The sequence below is a fragment of the Uloborus diversus genome, chromosome 8 (genome assembly GCF_026930045.1).
Source record: "Uloborus diversus isolate 005 chromosome 8, Udiv.v.3.1, whole genome shotgun sequence".
Taxonomy (NCBI): Eukaryota; Metazoa; Arthropoda; class Arachnida; order Araneae; family Uloboridae; genus Uloborus; species Uloborus diversus.
This window is the reverse complement of record NC_072738.1, coordinates 92,876,106-92,893,341: the sequence shown is the minus strand read 5'-3', so window position 1 is coordinate 92,893,341 and position 17,236 is coordinate 92,876,106. Positions and strand designations below refer to the sequence as shown.

Here is a 17,236-nt window from a genome sequence, read left to right as displayed (position 1 = left end):
TATGACTTAACAAAGATCAATTTGTAAATCACATCATTATGAAAAAAAAATAAATGCAAGAAATTACTACATTAAAATCGCGCTTGTGACAAAGTTAGTTGTCGATCTTAAGTATTGAGTTACTGTCACTGAGGAAGATTATGTAGTCTTGAAGAAAAAAAGAAGGAGTTTTGAAGGAGTTAAAACCAAAATGAAGGAGTTTGAAGGGCCCTTCAAAAAAATTCCTAAATGAGGGAGTATTGGAGGAGTTTTGAAGGAGCGTACGAACCCTGTGACTTTAATGGCTAAATTTCTGAACCTTGGTTCAAAGCAAATGAAAATGGTTATCAACATATAACCACCAGGAGCTATCTTAAATGCAATCCTTAAATGATGGCCATCAATGCCGTTTAGCGATGAGCGTTAAAGCATATTTGCCGAGAAAGCCGTAGATATAATACATGATGCTGTACATCCTGTCTTAAACTGCGACCTACGAAGCCCCAGAGATCCATTGATGCTACTCATGGTGCTACTAAATTTGTATGCTACCGTTTAATCATAATTTTCAAATATTGTTTAATTATAAAATCCACAACAGTAAGGCTTCGTGTAATTTTTGATCAGTGTTTATCCCGTTAATAGCAGAAAAATACAAACATGAGTAAGGTAATAATATTGCATTCAATACTGACGTACAATCTTCGACTGTTTCAGCATTAGACTACTTTTATTAAAACCACATCTATTTCCTCCTTGCAACAGAAATTTTATTTAATGTTCTATGATCCTTATCAAACCAATTTGCAATTTGTAAATTTTCTTTATACTATTCCTTGATTTACGTCGTATCTTTAAGTAATTCAGTTCAACTATACCGGTATTTGTGAACCTTGGTTCAAAGCAAATGAAAATGGTTAACAACATATAACCACCAGGAGATATTTTAAATGCAATCAATCCAAAAAGTATCCTCAACAATGGCTGTTAATGTCGATTAGCGACAAACGTATAGCATGTTTGGCAAGAAAGCCGAACGAAAAAGAAATGCTGTCTTTCAGTAGTTCTTAAATTGCGCCCTGCAAAGGCACAGGGATGCATTGAAATCACCATCGCTGGTTCTTCTTCAATTTGCTTGCGCATTTCGCTAATAAGTTTTCAAGTAATAATACCGTAACAGTAAACGAAATTTTGATCTGTATTTTTTATATACAAACAGCACAGAAAATACCATAATGAGATAGGTATTATCGAAGTACAATCTTCAACAATTTTACAATTAGAATACTAAATTTATGTTAAAACTGTTGGCATAATTAAAGTTAAGTTTAAAATCCAAAGGTTAAGATATTTAAACTAAGCCAACATTAACTGGCCATGTAATGTCAAGTTGGAGACAAGCAAAAAACATGTTTCAGAAAAATACATTTATTAAATATGACTAGAATTTTTATAACATCCCCATAAAATAACACCCCCAAAATATCATAACAAAAGTGGTTCCACTAAATAAAGGAAAAATGTCACCAATCTGTCGATGTAGTCGCTGGCCAGACCGAAGGATCAACTTGAAGAAACACAAAAAGTCCCCCGGATCACACTTCAGGAACGTCCGTAATGGAAAGGCAACATTAGACAGTTCGTAGATCGGTGAACATCTCAGGTAGACACATAGGAACTCACTTCCCCGGCAATATTAATTGGCCGGACACAACACAAGTGTTTCTTCATCTGGACTCATACTAATTCCAGGACTTGGAAGATTTAGATTCACACACCACAAAAAAAAAAACCCCGCTAGCATCGCGGGGAAAACTCCCCCCCCCCCCCACACGTGAGCCGGACTAGGCTTCACGATCAAAAACAACTGGGGATCGTTGAGAGAAGAGAGACTGCTCAGAGTGCTGCCACTCGCCTCAATATATATGTTTTATCAGCCAATGAAATTCCATGCCTCGATGACGTCACCACACTAACTTCTACTTCAACCATCACTCATTTGTTTATTCCACTGCCGCGAATATTCGTACTCCTCTCCATAGCACGTGCGGTCAACAAGTGGAATTAATTCGAATCAATTAGGTGACAACTCAACTTTTTCTGAATTGACACATCAAGACATGCAATCTTCAATGGTTTCAGTAAACAGTCGCCATTAATTATGGCGTGGGGGAATTGTCGATCGAAGTGTTAGCACCAACTAGTTGACAAGTTCTACTTTTACCAGACTGGGCTTAAAGTAGGTACATTTAACTTTAAATTATTTTCTTTAAATTATCGGCTGTGGACCGAGAAAAAAAATAAAATAGTATTTTATGCCAACAAAAACGACATCATTGCATCGGAAATAAAATTTAGCATTGTATTAACCCTTAAAAAAATCAATATGTATATGTTATTTATACTATTCCATGATTTACCTAATTCAGTTCACCTAAGTTTCACAGAAATCGCTCCAGGTTATCAAAGATCAGGGGTAAAAATACTAATATGGCTAATGAATTGCAAAATAATCATTTTTGTGCATAGTAGCGTAGATTGAATTTATCTTACAAGGGGGAGGGAGATAGTCTTGGGGTTCATTATATGTACATAAACTATCATACTAGGATTGCTAATGTGTGGTAGAATAAAAGGCTGTGCACCTTTAGACTCGAAACCACACGAAAATTTAATACGGCGGAATTCATAGTTTTAGAAGGGTAAAAGTTTAAAGTTTGAAAAATGTAAAGAAATATTAATTTAAACTTTTAAAATGCATAAAATGCATTTTTTATGTAAACAAATTTTTTAATCGTTTAAAATTTTATAGTACTTTAACGCTCGAAGTAATAGTACACCTGAAGGAGCATCTTCTCTGCCTAGCAATAATTTTAAACCAGTTAGCGGGCATGAGGCAACTTTTGACACGAAGAGATTGCTACTGAAATGGGCATGATGAAATATTACGCCACATTTATAAAGTTTTTTTGTTTTAGTCTTTATCGTGAAATTAGATGAGCAAAGCTCCATTTCCAGTTACAAGGCTCTCAGTTCGATAACTTTTATTGTAAACAATCAAAAAATATTACTGTTTGTAACTACCACTAAGTAATTCAACCATCATTGAAAAAATGCTGTAAGATAAAAATGGATACGTATCAGTGTTATAGAAGCAACTCTGTTCACAGTGGAGGGATAAGGTGAAACAATTTGTGTCTCACATATATCCGCTAATCGCAATACATCATTCTTTAAACTTCAAGAAATTAAAATCTCCAATGAGACTTAAGTTCTGTATCACGATCAATAAGTCAGAAGGGCAGGCGATTAAGTACTTTAAATGCTTGTGAAATTTACCTATTTCCCATATAGATAATATTATGTTGCATGCTTAAGGTTGGGTTCATTCAAAAATGTATTTCATTTTGCTGCTGGAAGGAGGACTAAGAATTGTATTTAGGAGCAAGATTTGAGTTAAATTTAAGAATTAGAAAATTTTGAATAATTTTAGTATTTGGATTACATTTCTAAACCTGGAAATACATTTCCTTTGTTTTGAAGCTGCGGATATGGGGAACAGAATGTGCAACAAGCTTTTGTAAAACATAAACAAAAGAATTGTCCATTATACAGTTGTAAGTAGAAACAAGACGGTTTTTTTCTTTCTCTTAATTTCTTGGTTTGAAAATAATTTCAAAAAAAAAAAAAAAGACGCGGATAGTGACCAAAATGTGCACGCCTATTTCTTTTTCTATAAGGCAGTTCAATTAACGGGTTTTATATAGTTTGTTCCATAAGTTCGCGTCAACATACTCCATTTTTAATGCTTTATGTATCTTAAAATAATAACTGTAACTCTTTTCTATGGCAACTATTATTCAGGGGAACATTCCTACTCCCAATGCAAATTAAAATTTCGATATTCTCAAAGGAATACTTCAGAGCAGCAATCTTAAATAAGTGCTCTTACTACCTGCATCAGTTTGAGTTATCATGTACAACATTTACGGCAATTGTGAGGTTTTAAAAATTTGAAGTAAAATTTTAATCTAGACAAATTTTGAATCGTTGCAAGACACCAATATCTAACTGTCATTTTTACCTACAAAAATAGAAATTTGACATAAATATAGGAAATAAAATGTAGTTGACGTACGTCTTTTATGCAATTTACACTTATCTAATATTACTCCATGGCACGCTACTAAATCGCCACGTAAAGGGCAAACAGACATTTTGTGAAGTTATTTATACTAAGTGAATGTTTTCTACGGAATGTGCTTACGTTAATGAATACTTACAAAAAATTATAAAATGAGTCTACCTAACTCGTGAAACCTTGAAAGTAAAAACACCGCCAATTATCCGTAAAACGGAATGTTAACAGCTATTAATAACAATGATGGAATTCCTTATTTTCTGTACCGTGGACTATCTGCTTAGCTTTTGGGCCATTGAGGATGATTTTCATATCTGAAAATATTGTAACGGTGGCATATTTTGCATATATTTGTAACTGATAAAAGCCATTGAATTTATTGATGACTCTTTCTAGGAAAACACTCCCAGATTTTTTTTTCCAGAATAAAATGTATGTGAAGAGTACTGTAGCATGCTTTAATGTCTTGAGGTATACAAAAGCTGTCAAAGGCAGCACAACAGTTTTCGTATTTGAAGCACCACGCAAATGGTTGTCCCACAAAATATGCAAGACAATCATTTGTCTCTGCATTAAGACATTGGATGTACCGCCCGTCTGATTAAATTGCAGACAACGTGCCAGTGGACACGACAGAACCAAAGAATTATTAGAAATGACGTTCCAATAGTGATCTCTGAAGTGAACTGAAGAAGAACCTTTGCTAAACGCAAACCAAAACTGTAAACTGAAACGCGAACTTTCAAATCCAAACCAAAACTTATTCATTCTTGTTCCGCGTTTGCGTCCATATTGTAAAACAGTCAGTCTCTCTCGAACCACCGTAGCATGTAGATATGTGATGTAACGTTAGCTAATAAATGTATTTAATTTCTTTATTAGGTAAATTATTGAGCAGTGACTACATAAATCGTGTAACAATGACAAAACTACACAATTAAAAGAAATATAAAATGATTATAGAGAGAGGCCGAAACGTGAACAACAGATGAACAAATGAAGGTAAGCTCTTTGCTTATCTATTATCAATCTTGTTTTATTTAAATTGATTTCATATAAATGGATAATTATTATTAGAATGGCCAATGGCCTACCAAGTTATAACAAGAATATCATTGACAGAACCCCGATAACAAGCCTCATACTTTTTCGTTTTTACCTGATGCTATTTTTCCTGCAAATGCTCAACTTTCTATGCTATTTACAGTGTTTTGAAAATTTGAGCCTAGAATGGTGTGAATGCAGTTTTTTACTGTCATTTAGATAGAATTCATCCATTTAGTTATCTAAATGATATGTTGCAATGAGAAGCACCCGAGCAACGCTGGGTAATAAGCTAGTACTTTTTATATTGAAAATACCGTAGTTGAAAAAATATATATTGAAAATATCAAAATATCATGATATTTTCAAAATAAATATCGGATATATATCGTGATACATATCATGATGTATATCGGCAAACCGTGCTGAAATGAGGCCTATTTATTTAAATCAGGCCTGTTTAAGGGTACTTTTCCACATCTTGCGCCATAACATAGACAAGAGCATTCTCTTTGTACATGCCATGGCTGTGCTTTAAAATTATTACAAATGTACTGAAAAGATTAAATAGAAATATGAAAACTAACATTTCTTTCCTATTTTTAACAGGCATTTTAAATGCATTTTCATGATGTTTTATTCCCTGAAGCAAAAACAAAACAACACTAGGAAGCAATACCATTATTAAAAAGTAAAACATTATATACCAAGGTATTTACTAATTTCTTACTAACCACTACATTGCCTTAAGTTTTCTTTTTAGAAGAGCAACTATATTATAACTCCAAAAATGTTTTGAAATCCATTCAAAATGGAATAGAAAAAGTAAATACTGCTGTAAAACTATTTTCATTTTTATAATAAAATATTTTTTTTTTTTTTAACTTACTGTATATATAACCAAATTTAACATTCCATATATGGCTAGAACATGCAAAGTAAATCCAAGAGCATCTTTCCCTTCTGTAAAATAATATTAAGAGACATTAGATCAGTGAATAGAGTATCAGTTGAGAATTAAAAAATATTTACAGACAATACCACTTAACCTATTAATTAAAAAAAGAAATCCATGATCTCAATAATAATATAAATATGAATAATAATGTCACTTTAACACCATTGAGTCTGTTCATTTTTCAGCTACAGGATGCCAAAATCCAGAATAATTTACTACATTTATTCAGAACAGGGGAGCAGGAGGGTGTATTTTCAGGTTTCATACTTTTGCAGGTGGGTCATTCCATGCGAAATGAGCAATTTAGCTGTAGCTGACATGTCACAGATTTCAATGAAAATTTTTATTTAGGTAAACTATGCATATCTATGAGGGAAAGCAAAGTATGGAAGTTTAAAAACTGTTTGTTGCTTTGTTATTGCAATTAGAAGTTGATGCTCATGCTAAGCCTAAATTTTCAGAGTCCAGTGTGACTCAATAACTCCATAAGTTATAAACGTACACTTAAAAAATAAGTATTTCCGCATTCTGTGAACAAATTTCTATTGGAAAAGAGCAAAGTAAAATTTATTCGGATCTTTTTTTGAATCTGAGATATTAACAAAGATTGAAATTTTGCCAATTTACTTTAGATTTCAAATCACTTTTCTAGCTTTTTTAATGGAAAAAAAAAACAGTAAAAATGATTCAGATTAAAAAACTATCTATAACTAACTATCACCTCTAATTCAGTAATTGATTATGAATTTCTTGATGAGGAAATCGTATTTTAAAAAATCAAAAATTTCCGGAAATTTAATTTTTTCCTCTATTTTAGATGTTTTTTTGAAGATGAGGGAATGCTCTAAATTTACTCAATTTTTTTTACGCAACATATTGAAGTGTCTTTTAGATGCTACTAAATTCTAATGATTGGTATCAGCGTATTTTTGCTACTAGAGTAACTTGAACTAAGGAAAAATTTCATTAGTTACTTCTTTTTCTTTTGTAAGTTTAGCAAAACTAACCATTTCTTTCGTGTTTCATTTTCTCAAAAGCATGTTTATGAAGTACATGCTGAAATGTACATTTTTTTAATTGAAATAAATTTTTGTTTTATTTGCTTTTGCATCATTTAGTCGTTTATCTAGTTCTTTGAATTCTCGTAATTTCACATAAATGTCAATCCATACAGGTTCCATACAGTATAAACTACTCATTCATGTTCAAATATTTCTAAGTTATCAAATTAAAATAATTATTTTTAAAATTACAATATGTTTTTGCAGTATGATGTATTATATAGGGCACAATATACGTAATTTAAGAAGGTACCATGAAGTTTTCACACTTTTTATTTGTTTTAGTGTGTGAATTGACTAGCAAAATTGCTTAATTTCAAAGACCTATATCTTTTTAACAAACCAAATACAAAAAAAAAAAAATATGTATAACATGTAAAGTACTTGAATGGAATATTCAATTGGCCAAGAAATTTTATTTTTAATTCCATCCCCTTTTGGTTTGTAGGGGGCCTAAAAATGTCTTTTTTGTCATTTTTCCGATTTTTGAGGGGCTGTAATCTATAAAGGGTACACAGACACACAGCAACAGTTACATGTTCTTTTTAGCATGGTTCCAGTGATTAGTTTTTGCCTTATTTCATTTTGTGTTTCTGTCCCCTAGGTGAGTTATTCCCCTTTGAAATGAGTAACATTTTTGCATTTGGCCTTGAAATTTAACCTGTTGCCATTATTTTAATTATTAACTTACAGCTACGTAACTCAGCATGTAAGACTATCAACTTATGCACTTTAACATCAATGCGTTAAAATAACTGTCATAAATGTAATTCAATTAGAATTTGGCCAAGATGCAAAGGTCTAAAAGTCCCATTTTTGAGTACGAAAATCACTTTTGATGACCTCTAAAAAATCAAAGGTCTAGTTGAGAGAAAAAATAAAAGTGGTTTCAAACATTTTTCATATGCAGCTTTTAGGGATATGAATTTCAAAAAAATTAAAAATGTTTAAATGTTAAAATGTAAATGTTAATTCAGGTTCCTGTATGGAACCTGAATTTCCATACAGGTTCCAGGAACCTGTATGGATGGAACCTGCCCATAAAACAGAAAGAAAATGCTATTTTTCTGAATTTTATTTTATGTTTGGAAATCAAAAACCAATTTCGAGTTTCTTCAAGCAAATAGTAGAAACACAGCTCTATATTCTTGTAAAATTTTAAAGTTGTCTGAATTTTCCCTCATTTGAATTTTTTTGTGTATGTGAAGGGGAAAATCATTTTACAAAATGTCACTTAGTTTAAAACTGATTTTGAAGACAAAGGAGTTAAAACACAACTTCAAAAGTAAGGTATTTCTTTTATGATATTTAGCACATTATTGGGTATTAATTTCATCAAAGCTAATGCATTCCTTAAAGATTGAGATTAAAAAATAAAATGCTTAATTATGAGAAAATTGAAATATTTTCAGTTTTTGAAACTCAGTTAAAAGTTAACTATAATAACTTTAAAATTTTACTGATATCAGATTAATTACCCTACTCCATAGATTGCAACAACATATAACTTTTATGTTTTCATTAAATAGTTAATAAGATACAAGCCTTCAAAAGTGCAACATTTAGCATTTATGAGAATGCTGTTCAATGTGACCAATTTTCAATCGCATGTAACTATTCAAATAAAAAATTTTAAGCAAAAATATTTCAGATATTTTTATGTAGGCATAAAAGGAACCTGTATACCAAATTTCATAAAAATCTGTTATCATGTGGCCACCACTTTTTTGCGAATTTTGCTCATTTCGTATGGAATGACCCAGGTGTGTTTAGAGTGTTAAGAAAGTTTTTAAGACGTTTTTCACAAAGATCAGAAAAGAAATTTACTGTAGTAATAGCACAAACACCTTTTTTTCCCCTGTGTCCAAAAATAAAAAGCTAAAAATGATTTAGAATGTAAAAAAATACAAAAATAATAACATGGTGGCAATTATTGCATTGGTGTCTCTCTCACTGCTACGCTTTATAAGTCATTATTCTTCAAGGCAGGCAAGATATAATTGTAATATTTTGAACAAAAGACTGCTTCAAAATTTTAATAGGGATCTTAAATTATTTTTTAAAAAAGCCATGCATTTGCAAATTTTACTGCTTCTGTTTCCATTTCTACAGGTTTTAAAACTGCCTAAATTCTCCATTTTGCTAACGAATGTTTTCTTGAAATTTCATGCTACAAAGCATTAAACAGCAAAAAAAAAAATTAATTTGAATTTCGACCTCTGGAATTCAAATTATGTTTTTCGCAATCACGAGTGCATGTGTGTATGTAGGCATGTGTTAAAGTGTGTAGGGGGTATGTGTGTTTGTGTGTAGGGTGTATGTGTATGTATGTGTAGGCATGTGTGCTTGTGTCTGTGTGCAGGTGTGGGTAGTTCTGTGTATGAGTGTTTGTAGTGGTGGGGAATGTGTATGTGTGTGTAGGCATATGTGTTTGTGTCTATGTGTTGCCATGAGTGTGATGAGTGAGTAGTTAGATGTGTGTGTGTGTAGGTGTCTGTATGTGTGTGTAGGTGTCTGTATGTATGTGTAGGTGTATGTATGTGTAGGTGTCTGTATGTATGTGTAGGTGTCTGTATGTATGTGTAGGTGTCTGTATGTATGTGTAGGTGTCTGTATGTATGCATGTGTGTATGTATGTGTTTGAGTGTGTGTGTGTAGGTGTCTGTATGTATGCATGTGTGTGTATGTATGTGTTTGAGTGTGTGTATGTATGTGTTTGAGTGCGTGTATGTATGTGTTTGAGTGTGTGTATGTATGTGTTTGAGTGTGTGTATGTGTGTAGGTGTATGTATTTGTGCGTGTGTGTAGTTGTGTATGTATTTGTGTGTGTGTGTGTAGTTGTGTATGTATTTGATTGTGTGTGTAGGTGTCTGTATGTATGTGTAGGTGTCTGTATGTATGTGTAGGTGTCTGTATGTATGTGTAGGTGTCTGTATGTATGCATGTGTGTGTATGTATGTGTTTGAGTGTGTGTATGTGTGTGTAGGTGTATGTATTTATGTGTGTGTAGCTGTGTATGTATTTTTGTGTGTGTGTAGTTGTGTATAATAGTAACAGGCCGAATTTTTGATAACTCAAATTTTTTTCGCCTTCCCAGCAACTTTGTGTTATCAAAGTTTCACTGTAATCTAGGCTAATTGCTGCCCTCTTGCTGTTGCTCCCCTGGCGAGAACAGGGCTTGATTAATGCACGGTCATGCTGGTCCATTGATCTGGGCACCATAATTTTAGGGCCTCCAAAATATGGTAAATTTCTTTCTTTCTTCCAGTTTCTGGAAACTACTGCTTTGAAAATATGCAGTTTTCCTCATGAGAGGACAAGGACAGATCCAGAAACTATTCAAGGAGGGGGCGATTGATTTCACACCCTTACCCTTTTATAAATTGGCAAACCTCTGCTCCCTTTCCAAACACCATGAAAGATCATCTCACTTCAGTTATTTTGGGAAGGGGGGGGGGGACTTCCTTTTCTACAAAATTGCGGAGGAGTGTAGCAAACCCCATCCCTTACCTTAACATCATCAAAGGTGTCCCATAATAGTTTCTCTTTTTTTTTGGGGGGGGGGGGGCTTCAACTTTCGAAAATTTCCTTGAAGAGCCCTTGAATCCTATTTAATATAATCAAAAATTGAGTTTTTGGAACTTTGAAATACTTCCTATACAAAGTTCGGATCCCTATAACTAAAGTGTTAAGATACGTGCTACAATTTCATTTCCCATACAGCAAGTACTTCGTCAAACTATTGAAGATAGGCTAAAACAATTTTCAACTTCAGTATCAAAAATATGCCATGGAAGAGTTCTGTATCTCAACTCAAGGAGGAGGCGATCGCCCCCATTGCCCCTCCCTTGTATCTGTCCTTGTGAGAGGAGCACCAAATTTTATCAGGAATCACTTTGGCTTGATCAGGCCCAGGCCCAGTGTGGGAATCCCTTCTGCTAACCCTTAGGTATGCCACTGGCATTTTCTACCAAATTTTTAAGGAGAAAAAAATGTATCTGTGATTTCAAAGAAACCTTTTTACTAACATACTCAGGCTTAAAAATAATGCTTTAAAAATAAAAAAATAGGGATTAGTTATCAAATAATGTCTTTATGATTGAAATTAGCTCAAGATAATGAGTAAAGATTTATGAAACATGAATGAACACATAAATAAAATCAACTTTGGACAGTCAGGACTTCTAAAAACTTACATAATAGATGAGATAACATTTGACTTGGTTAGTAGGAAAGTCAACTTTTTTTTGCATGCTTTCAGTTTATTATCTGCATTAATTAAATAGCTTTGGAGATGAAATCAGTTTCAGCTAAAAAAAAAAAAAAAGCAAAGTACTTACTATTTTCAGAAAGTGAATCGACAATAAAATCTATTTCCTGCCAGGTTGTTGAATTTTTAGCAGGGGCAGGAACAAAAGGGAGAAATGCTCTGAAAAAGAGAAAATAGATGAAAAAATACATTTCTGTAGCAAGAAGAGTGGATGATTTTTCAAGTCTCAAAATTGTGAATTTAATGAACTCAAAAAACATTTCACTAATTTGGCTATTTACACTGTAGTGATCAAACTGTTCAAACTTACTTCTGGTGAATCATTATTTGAAGATAAAACATTGTGCAGATGTAAAACATTGCAGTCGATGTCGGCATCTACAAAACTGTGAACCTGAGAATGAGTACAAAACGGACTCACTTAGCATAAGGAGAAGTACTAGTTTCTGTGCAGATGTTGCGATAAACGCAAGGTTAAATAATCAAAATGAGCAAATGATGGACCAAAGACACCAACTAGACATGTCTCTGAATGGAACAAATATTCAAATGCTGGAACCTGGACAATGGCAAACCAAGTGTCTCGAGTGCTAGATGTGCCTCAGTATGTGATCATAAGATTCTGGCGGATATTGCAAAGAATGGGAGATGTTATTAAACAAGCAGTACAAGGTCGTCGAGAATAATAACCATTTGGTAAGACTAATATTTAGCATAACTCTGTGCTGCTGGAGATTCAATTGTTACAGAGAACTGAGTTCAGCTCTCACAGCCGCTAAAGGAGCAGTGGCGCAAGCAGAAAATGTTTTTAGGGGGCACAGTTAAGATTTTTCCTACTCGATAACAGGTTCCGAGGGTACTCCCCTGAAGAAATTTTTGAAGTTATAGTCCTAAGAGCGCAGTTTAGACGGACTCTGGTGACGTCATGGGAAGGAAAGTTTCGGGGGCTCTTCTAAGGAAATTTTTAGAAACTGAAGACTTAAAACTGCAATTCTAGGCAATATTTGCTGATGTTAGGGTAAGGAATGGGGCATATGAGCTTTTTTTGAAAAAGAGAATGATTATGTTACAGGAAAGCAGGCTCTGGGGCTCTCCAAAAAACATTTTGAAATAGCAGTTCTAAAAAACAAAGTTTATAAGCGATATTCTGCGATACTAAAAGTAGGGGTTTAAAGCTCTCCACCTTAATTTCTTTCGGAATTATAGCTTTTTCATTTGCAGATTTCATATGGGAGTATCAGCTCACTATATTTAAAGAGGATTGAAACTAAAGAAAACGAAGCACCTCAACCAATCCCCGTTTAGAAATTCCAATTTTTGACAATTTGGATAATATTAGAGGAAGATGATTCAAGGTCTTTGTCTGGAAATTTTCAAAATTGAAGTCTTAAAAATGCGACTGTAGACCATATTTGGTAAAGTTAGCGGCTCAACGTTGCTCTGAAAAGGTAGCCTTAAATGATTTTGTATGTTGTTAGGTGATGAGGTGTTTGGTAGAAATTTAAGAAATTGAAGTCATAGGAACAAGATTTGAAGTACTCTTTAATGGTTTTGGCAGGACCATTTACAAAAAAAGAAAAAATAAGAGAGGAGGTGGGGGGGGATAAAAGAAATAGGCAGTGGGCAGTGTGGGACATGATTAACTAATCAATAAACTGCACCCATCAAAAAATTTTATTTTGAGGTTCTCTTTAGAAGAAATTAAGGTTTTTCCCCTCAACATTCTATATTTTTTCCAATTAAAATTACTTCATTTTCACAAGGCACATTCGTTTCTTTTCTTTAATAATACAGAATATTCTGTGAAAAACATTCTCAGTTTTCTGGGCTGTGGGCTGTACAAGATCTGCACTCTGTACAGGAGTACAAGTTTTGAGAAAAACTGTTTACACCAGACCCAACATTGTTGCCTTCTGTATGCCAGACAACCAGCAAATTGCATTCCACTAATGCCAGGACAAACATACACTCATTGAAACTGCGGTCTTAAATACCAGAACTTGAGTTTGGCATACTGGGCATTAGGGTATGTCATAAAAATTTTTTTTTTGAATATTGACTTGCGCAATTAGGATGCACAGTATTTGCCTCTAGAAATTCATTTCTAATATTATTTTTGAAAAATATTAAGGTTTAGCTACCGGGAAACAAGCTACAAAGTTTGAAAAAAAGGTAAAAATGATCAATTTCAAAAAAATTTATGAAAATAAAATGTTTAAAATTCTTGTTCTGATACCATTCAAACGCTTCCTTTTAACACTCTTTACACATGCCTTTATGATTAACTACATTTCTTTAAAGTTTTTAGTTCGTGAATAAGCAGTACATTTTTGTAAAATTAACCAAAATTTGATTTTTTCAGCTTTTCTTGTCATTGCAGTCTTTTGTCCGAAAAAGTCCTGCAATATTTATTTTGAAATAAATGTTCACTATGCACCTAGAGTATGTCATGTATTCATGGATTTTTTTTTTTTTTTTTTTTTTTTTTTTGAGTGTTGATTTGCACATTTGGGATCTAATGTACTTACACATGAGATGTTCCTTTCTGATAGTTAAAAATGCTCGATGATGCTCATGTTAAGTATATGCTTGTGGCATTTTATTTAATGGCTACAATCATCATCATCAATTAACTTATTTATTTAATAAGTAAAAAGTACGGTATATGTGAAACAAAACATATTTAATCAACTTCAAGTGAAATACCAAATAATTACAGCAATTTGAATACATGGAAAAGTTTATGTACCGTATGTCAAACTTTCATATAGGTGCCCAAACACAATACTGCAATCAGCCACTGATACAGTTATTTTTACATCAAATTCGGAACACTTTTAGGAAGTCTTTATTTGTTCTCGAAGAATAGTAGGGGAGATAGCGACAGTTTTTAATACATTATTTATATAAAGCCAGTTTTTAAAAAATATTACATTAGTTTACATAAAAGAAGAAAATGTGAGTCTACCAAAAAGTTATTGTTGTAAAAATTAATAAAAAAATTTGCAATATGTTGCAAAAAATTGTTAAATTGTCCAATATATATATATATATATATATATATATATATATGTGTGTGTAAGGCTGAAACTCGGTAATTTTATTGATTACGTATTGTCGTGATGCGCGCGATTAATTTTGAAGAGTCATTCAAAAACTAAAAAGGTAACAACTCTAGGCCGTGGAAGTGGAAGCATCGCAGCCGCGCATAACCTCAGATCAACGACTGCCTTGAATGCCAAAGAACAAAATTTAAAAGACTTACCCCGTGTGGAGTGTGTGTAGACGACAGGAAAAACAAATTCATAACCGTACGTTCTTTATTTCATGTTAAACTTCAGAGCAGACAAGATGACAGGAATTTTGCATGGTGATCACCAGAAAAAAACATTTTTCACTAGGTAAAAAAACACAAATGCGCGGAACACATACTTAAGAGTTCAAAAAAAAGTGGAGCTGGAGTTTGCAAAGTTCGTTAAAGATCAAAAAACGGGGAGTTCATTCGGATGGTGGTGAAATATTCAAATTAAAATGGACGGAGGACGGACAGTTCACTTTGAAGATGGTGGGGTATAATTCAGGGATGGATCATAATCAAGGATGTCAGTTGCAGGCCACGCCATGTTGAAAAAAATGGCGCACAAGTTGGTAATCTCAATGGTGACAATGTTGAGATCATCACACAATTAAAAAAGGATCGGGGTAATTTCGGGGTAATTGCGGCACCATATCGTCACCACAAGCTATGTTGATCATCAAAAAGGGTCGTTAATTAAGGGCTCGATTCCGGTACATTCTGCGTGCCGCCATCGGACGCCATCATTCACGCAGGTGAAGCATTTCCTATGCAACTATCACAAGTTGCACTGAAGCTCATCTTTAATTTTCTTGGTTATATATATACAGTGGCTCCCAAAATTCTTCGTACACCTACGACATTCAACGAAATAGGTCCCAATCCATTGGTTAGAATCAATATTTCGGAATAGGTATTTAATTATAAGATCTATGATTATTTTTTAACAAAACTACATAAAAAGTTTTTTAAAAATTTTAAAACTTAATTTTAAAAAAATCAAAAACCAAAAAGTGCCGGAAATTCTATGTCGCAAAAGTCTTCGTACACTTTATAAAATGTCTATATATTATTGAATAATCTAACTTTTTATTAAATTATTAATTAGTAGAATATCATACAGTATTCATAACACCTTTTAAACGTCTGGGAATAGATTTCATTCATTTTCTTTCTTTTTTTTACGTAATTTCTGAGTAAGTGTTCAACCACACTTCGAGTCTTACTGTTTCTAGCTCTATTTTCGTTTTAAAGCCGTATTTTTGTAATCTAGCCTATAGATATCTCTAAATACGTTACATTAAGTTCAAATCAGGAGATTGTGGGGGTATTTTCTGAATTTTAGGACGATTTTTGAGGCACTAGACGCAAACGTTGAAAACCGAGTGCTTCATATTGTTATCTTGATAAAAAACAAAGTTGTTTCCAATAACCAAATTTTTGGTTAAGAGTTCAAAATTGGTTTTTAAAATATTTAAAGGAACAGTATGATTCATTATTTCATCAAAAAATTCCAAACTACCAAGTCCTGATGCTGATATGCACCCTCACACTAGAACACCTCCACCGTCGTGATTAACTGATCCAACTAAGTTCTTAAGATTAAGTTCCTAATTTTTTCTTCTACTTACAATTATGCAACAATTTAACCAAAAATGTTAAATTCATTTTTATCTGTAAATAAGACGTAATTCTAAAAAGTTTTTAGCTTATTTATCCTTGATTTTGTGATGAAAAGCGTAAGCTTTGTGTTTTTCGTGCGAACAAGAAAATTTCTTGTTGAAGAGGTCCCATTTAATTCAGCTAATCAGAGAACTTGGGCGAAAATTTTTAGGTGAAAATTAAACGTAAAATTTTTCTTTTAACTCTGTAGAAACTTTTACAGCACTCAAATGTGTTTTTTTTTTAAATAATTTTTTCAACTTTAAATCTCCGATCACGTTTTGTCAACTTTGCGGTTGACCTTTTCTTACCATGTTTTCTGTCCGATTCCTTTGTTTAAAGCATTTTATCAAGCACTCTACTATACAAACAAATAAATTAACTAATTTCGAGTCATTTCAAACCAATTTATCGCAACTGTGGGAAAAAAATTCGGATTTTGAATGGTGTTTGCGGTTTTTTACGAATACCAGCGATTTTCTAGCAATAAGCACAATATTAAGAAATAAATAAGCAAAAAATTAAAGCCAAATGACTTATAAGGGTCAACACAATGCAAAAATACTAATAAAATGGCATATGATAATTTTAATCATGAATTTATTCGAAAATATTTGAGTGTACGATGACTTTTGTGGCATGTTATTTCTCTGTCTCTTCGTTTTCTGACCCATTTCAAAAAGGAGATCCGTTAATATTATGGAAAAACCAATGGGTTGTATTTAGAATGACATAGGAATGATGGGAAAAAATATTGGACTCCATATTTGAATTCAGTTTTGAGTTATTTTGGTTTTACTAAAAAATTTCAAAGTGTACGAACACTTTTGGGAGCCACTGTATTTAGGAATTAAAAAGGAAATTTTCACCACATTTTGCGGTCTTCAATCATCAGGCGGAGAGCCACGGCCGTCAACGAATGCCGTGCACAATTCCATCATTTTCGCCATCATTGGAGAGAAACGGAGCCGCGAGAAGCACGTCCGATCGAACTGGAAGCAGCAAGCAGAGTGAAGTGGGGTGGAAAAAATGAATCAGCGAATAA

At 33.0% G+C, this 17,236-nt stretch overlaps 1 protein-coding gene across 1 annotated transcript in view; it reads right to left on the bottom strand.

Annotated features, from left to right (window-relative positions):
- The window catches only part of LOC129228491 (lysosomal cobalamin transport escort protein LMBD1-like), an 82,947-nt gene that overhangs the window by 35,084 nt on the left and 30,627 nt on the right, over positions 1-17,236 (bottom strand). The window contains exons 5-6 of the mRNA XM_054863171.1: positions 11,524-11,612; positions 6,054-6,127 (exon numbers count right to left, since the gene is read on the bottom strand). Of these exons, the coding sequence (XP_054719146.1) occupies positions 6,054-6,127; positions 11,524-11,612 (163 nt within the window). The remainder of the gene's footprint in view (positions 1-6,053; positions 6,128-11,523; positions 11,613-17,236) is intronic.